A 4,403-nucleotide genomic window follows, 5' to 3' on the forward strand; every position below is an offset into this window, starting at 1 on the left:
ATAAAGTATTGGTAAGAAGTAACAATTAATCTAATATATTTATTTTTTAACTTAAAATATAAAAATAACACATTATAATTAATTTAAAAGTATGAATTAAAATATAGTTAATATTGTAAACTCAATAATTAGTACATAACGCATGTCAAATGTGTAGATATTGTTTAATACCATTCTAATTTCTTTTTTTAAAAAAAATATGACATATTGATCATTATATAATTATAAAAAATAAAAATAATATTTATATTCTTTCGATTAATGTTCCGATTAATCGGTTTGATTAATCTCCGACTTGTCGATTAATCTCTCGAAGGTACCCTCACCGCCCTGGCACGCTTAGCGATTTTTGAAACAATGAATTTACCACATCATATTATATTATCAACAGGTATCCTAATTTTACGAGATGTCGAGATCCAAATTTTATTATACACTAGTTTATAGCCCGTGGTTTGTACACGGTGAGCTCAAAAATTATTTAATAAAATAAATAAATTTATAATTTAAATTGAATAATATAATTATGAAAGATTAAATTATCTATATAATAAGTGTATTACATCTACATATTATGATAAATTTATTTAAAAACTACTTCCGTTACATATGTTATTTTTATGTTATATATTAATGAGATTATTTTTATAAATAGATTTGTTAAAATTTATAAATTTACTTCAAATTTGTATTAAAAACTTACCATAAGTGGTTTTCAAAAAAAAACTTACCATAAATAACACAATTCATATTTAAAATTGTATTATAAAGTTTTTATAATTAAAATGGGTCATAATAATTAAAATGGGTCATAATAAGTACATGAATTTTTTATGAACCTAATATGGATACCAAACCTAAAAATGGATAGTCTACTGGATCAAATTAAAGTTAAAAATTATATACGAACTAAAATATGGATATCAAAGTTTAGGATAGGGTTATCCAGAAATTTATAATATATAGATACCGCTCGTTGATGTCTGAGATCAAAATTTTATATGTAATGTATTCTTTATGTAGTGCTTTTAAGTAAAACGTTGTCCTCGGAACAATTTCATTAGAATTTTATGCTTCATGTCCATATAGAAGGAAAATATAGTTCAAGATAATCTCACATTTTCTGGAAAAAATGCACCGACAAAATTTAGGAAAAACGTGAAATTATTTGGTGCCCCTCTGAACTAAAATTTCAAGATCCGCCCTTGCAGGATAACATGCAAGAGCCACTGGTACATACTGTCCATTCATATCATTCATCAAACAACCAAATTCTTCTCAACCAACAACTAGCATGTTTGTTACACATGATTTGGAACACAAAACAATGAGAAAAGAAACAAGTGGCTTGGTCATTTTGTTGAAGATGAAAGAAGGGTAGAAACAAACTCATCCATTGCTTGTAAAGAAGAGCCTTTCTTACCATCCTTTTCTCTTGCACCTTGTCTAATCATTTCACTAATTTCACTAGCTTTTTTCCTTATTCCCTCATTGTCCATTACCATCTCAATCACTCTTTTCACTTCATTCTCTGTAATGCAACTCTCCAATCCTTTTGTCAACTCTACTCCAACTCCCATCTCTTCCTCTATCATCTTAGAATTATAAACTTGCTCTGCAGCCAATGGCCAACCAATGAGTGGCACTCCTTGGCTCAAACTCTCCAATGTGGAGTTCCATCCACAATGACTAAGAAATGCTCCTGTTGATTTGTGACACAGGATGTCCAACTGAGGTGCCCATTTGTGGACTAACAGTCCACGTTTGGACACCGACATTTTTTCCTCGAATTTTTCTGGTAGCCATTTATCTTGGAAGTCTGCTTTCAGATCGAAACCAATAGGAGGCCTTATTGCCCATAAAAATGGTTTCCCACTTTGTTCTATGCCTTTAGCCAACTCCATCATTTGAGCTGGACTAATTGTGTTCTGTGAACCAAAAGATATGTATAGTACTGAATTCTCAGGGTGAGAATCAAGCCATTGTAGACATTTTTCAGGTGATAATCCGGGTTCTTTGCCAGCCCTTTTGCTAAAAATTTGATTGTTGCAGGAGCTATCAAGCATTCTTGGAGGAAGTAGAGGTCCAATACACCAAACAGGAAGTTTAATGTAGCTCTTAAGTACTTGCAAACCCAATGGTTCAATTTCCTCAACTGTATTACATAACCAACCAGAACTGCCTAAAGAAAGAGATATTTGTGGCTGGAAAAATTTAGACCACTGATCACTACCATCAGCATTTCTCACAAATTTATGAAGATGGGATCTTGTGACCTTACATCTTTCAGGAAACCCTGGCAAGACAAACTCCTCATCATCCGATTTCAGGGATCGATGAGGTAAATTTTGCCACACAGATGTATATGCAGCAGTACCATAAGCTCCACAAGTACTAAAACTAACATTGACAATTTTTAAAGATTTTGCAACATGATTAGTCCATCCCATGAACACATCAGAGATAATGCACAGTGGGGGTTTACCTTGTTTGGCACTTAGTTCAGATACGAGTTCCTTAAATGGGCTTTCGAGTGAGGTCGAGGCATGGAAAAGGCCTACTACTTGAGGCAGAGAAAGGGCTTCTGTGGTTTCTGTGTTTGGTGGTAAGTTATGATCAGAGCTGTTGAAGGGAAGAGAAACAAAATGAATTTTGGAAGTGTTGGATTGTGTTGATTTGAGTTTTTGAATGTTGAGAGGTGTGTTTACAAGGGTGATGCTAAAATTTGTTCTTTCTTGAATCTTTTTGGCTAGTTCCAAGAATGGTATAATATGGCCTTGTGCCAAGAATGGTATCATAACAATATGTTCTTGAGGATCACTCATTCTCTCTATTCCTCTACTTTTCTTGACCAAATAGTGAGTTACAATTGATCTAAAGTTTATGATGAAGTGAAAAAATTGGTTTGATCAGTTGTGAAAGAGTTGTGTAGGATTGAACAAACTATAAATAAAATAATACTAAAGTGTTTGATTATAGTGATGTGCTATGAAGGGCTATGCATCTATTGGGGAAGGTTCTGTGGTTTATAATAGTGCTAAACATGCATATCATTGACTTGCATCTTATTATTCCAAAGTGAAAAAAGAAAGAACATCTTATGACCCCATTTGCAGATTACAGAAAAGAAAATTTTAAGACAAAGAATATGAAACACATGTACCTATATATGTGTATAAGCAAATGGAACCCAGGTTGTACAAGATAAAAATCATGTAAAATCAACCAAACAAAATGATTTTAGGAAAAGTCTACAGATCATGAGGAAACAAGAAATAACATGAAAATAAGCCCATAGTATTTAGTTAAAATCCTTAACAATAATACAAGAAATATTTTTCCGAACAAATATCTGACACAACACAGAATCCTAGAAGAAATAAACGTTAATTTCCACAAATTGGTAATTAACAAGAATTACCAAACAAGAAGAAATCCTAGGAGGTAATGGTTGAATTCACAAACAAGAATGAAAATTCAAAGACCAGCATTTAGATTATACCTGGCAATGTTTCTTGTGGTGTACAAATGTTGCTTATACTTTCGTATTTTCATGTATCAAATCTTAAACCCGAACCCGACCCTGATTTGTATTTGTGTATCAATTTGATAACACTAACGCGGAAGTAATATATTCGTGTTTACCCATTCTAGTACACTAAAGTACACAGATTTATATACGAAAAATATTAATTGTTAAAAAATATAATACATAATTAAATGTTGAAGTGCTCACTCACGTAATTAAGGAACAATAAAACATATTTTAGTATTTACAATTATATATATATATATATATATTAGAATAGGTAAAATTCACATTTAGTATTTAGTATATATATGTATATTATATATTTTTAAAAATTTAATTATTTATTTGTCCGTGTTGTGTACCTATATTGGAAACTCAAACCCGACACTAATTATATTCATATTTTTTCGTGTTCTTGTATCAAATTTTCAAATCCAAATATTAATTATTTGTGTCGTTTCGTTTCGTACTGTATTCACATGTCGATACCTGCAATAAAAATGCTAATTGATAGCCTAACCAAAGCACACATTTCGAGGCATTCATTTTGCTTTAGCTTCAAAGTTATACTAAAAATAGGCAATCTTATACAAATCCGTCATTCTGTTGTTTATTTTTGTCAAAACAATTTATAATTGTTTGTAGCATTAATATTTTTAGTTTAAACTCCAAAATGAGTACTCTTGCCATCTTGCACATTTGTCTTCTTGGAAACTGGCACAAATTTGCTTATTTCAATAGCATTTAGCACAAATTTTTATTTTTATTTGACAAGTGCATTGTCCCTAAATATTTACCTCAGCAACATGGTGAAGGTGAAAATATCCATTTTTTGAACGTAATTTATCAAAATAACCATTCTGAGAGAACA

At 31.2% G+C, this 4,403-nt stretch overlaps 1 protein-coding gene across 1 annotated transcript; it reads right to left on the reverse strand.

Moving 5' to 3' along the window:
- Positions 1–1,330: 1,330 nt before the first annotated feature.
- Positions 1,331–3,113, reverse strand: LOC141659627 (crocetin glucosyltransferase 3-like). Its single transcript, XM_074466579.1, has one exon. The coding sequence runs from the start codon at positions 2,823–2,825 to the stop codon at positions 1,353–1,355; it is 1,473 nt and encodes a 490-aa protein (XP_074322680.1). The 5' UTR covers positions 2,826–3,113; the 3' UTR covers positions 1,331–1,352.
- Between the last annotated feature and the right edge of the window lie 1,290 nt (positions 3,114–4,403).

The sequence above is a fragment of the Apium graveolens genome, chromosome 1 (assembly GCF_009905375.1).
Source record: "Apium graveolens cultivar Ventura chromosome 1, ASM990537v1, whole genome shotgun sequence".
Taxonomy (NCBI): Eukaryota; Viridiplantae; Streptophyta; class Magnoliopsida; order Apiales; family Apiaceae; genus Apium; species Apium graveolens.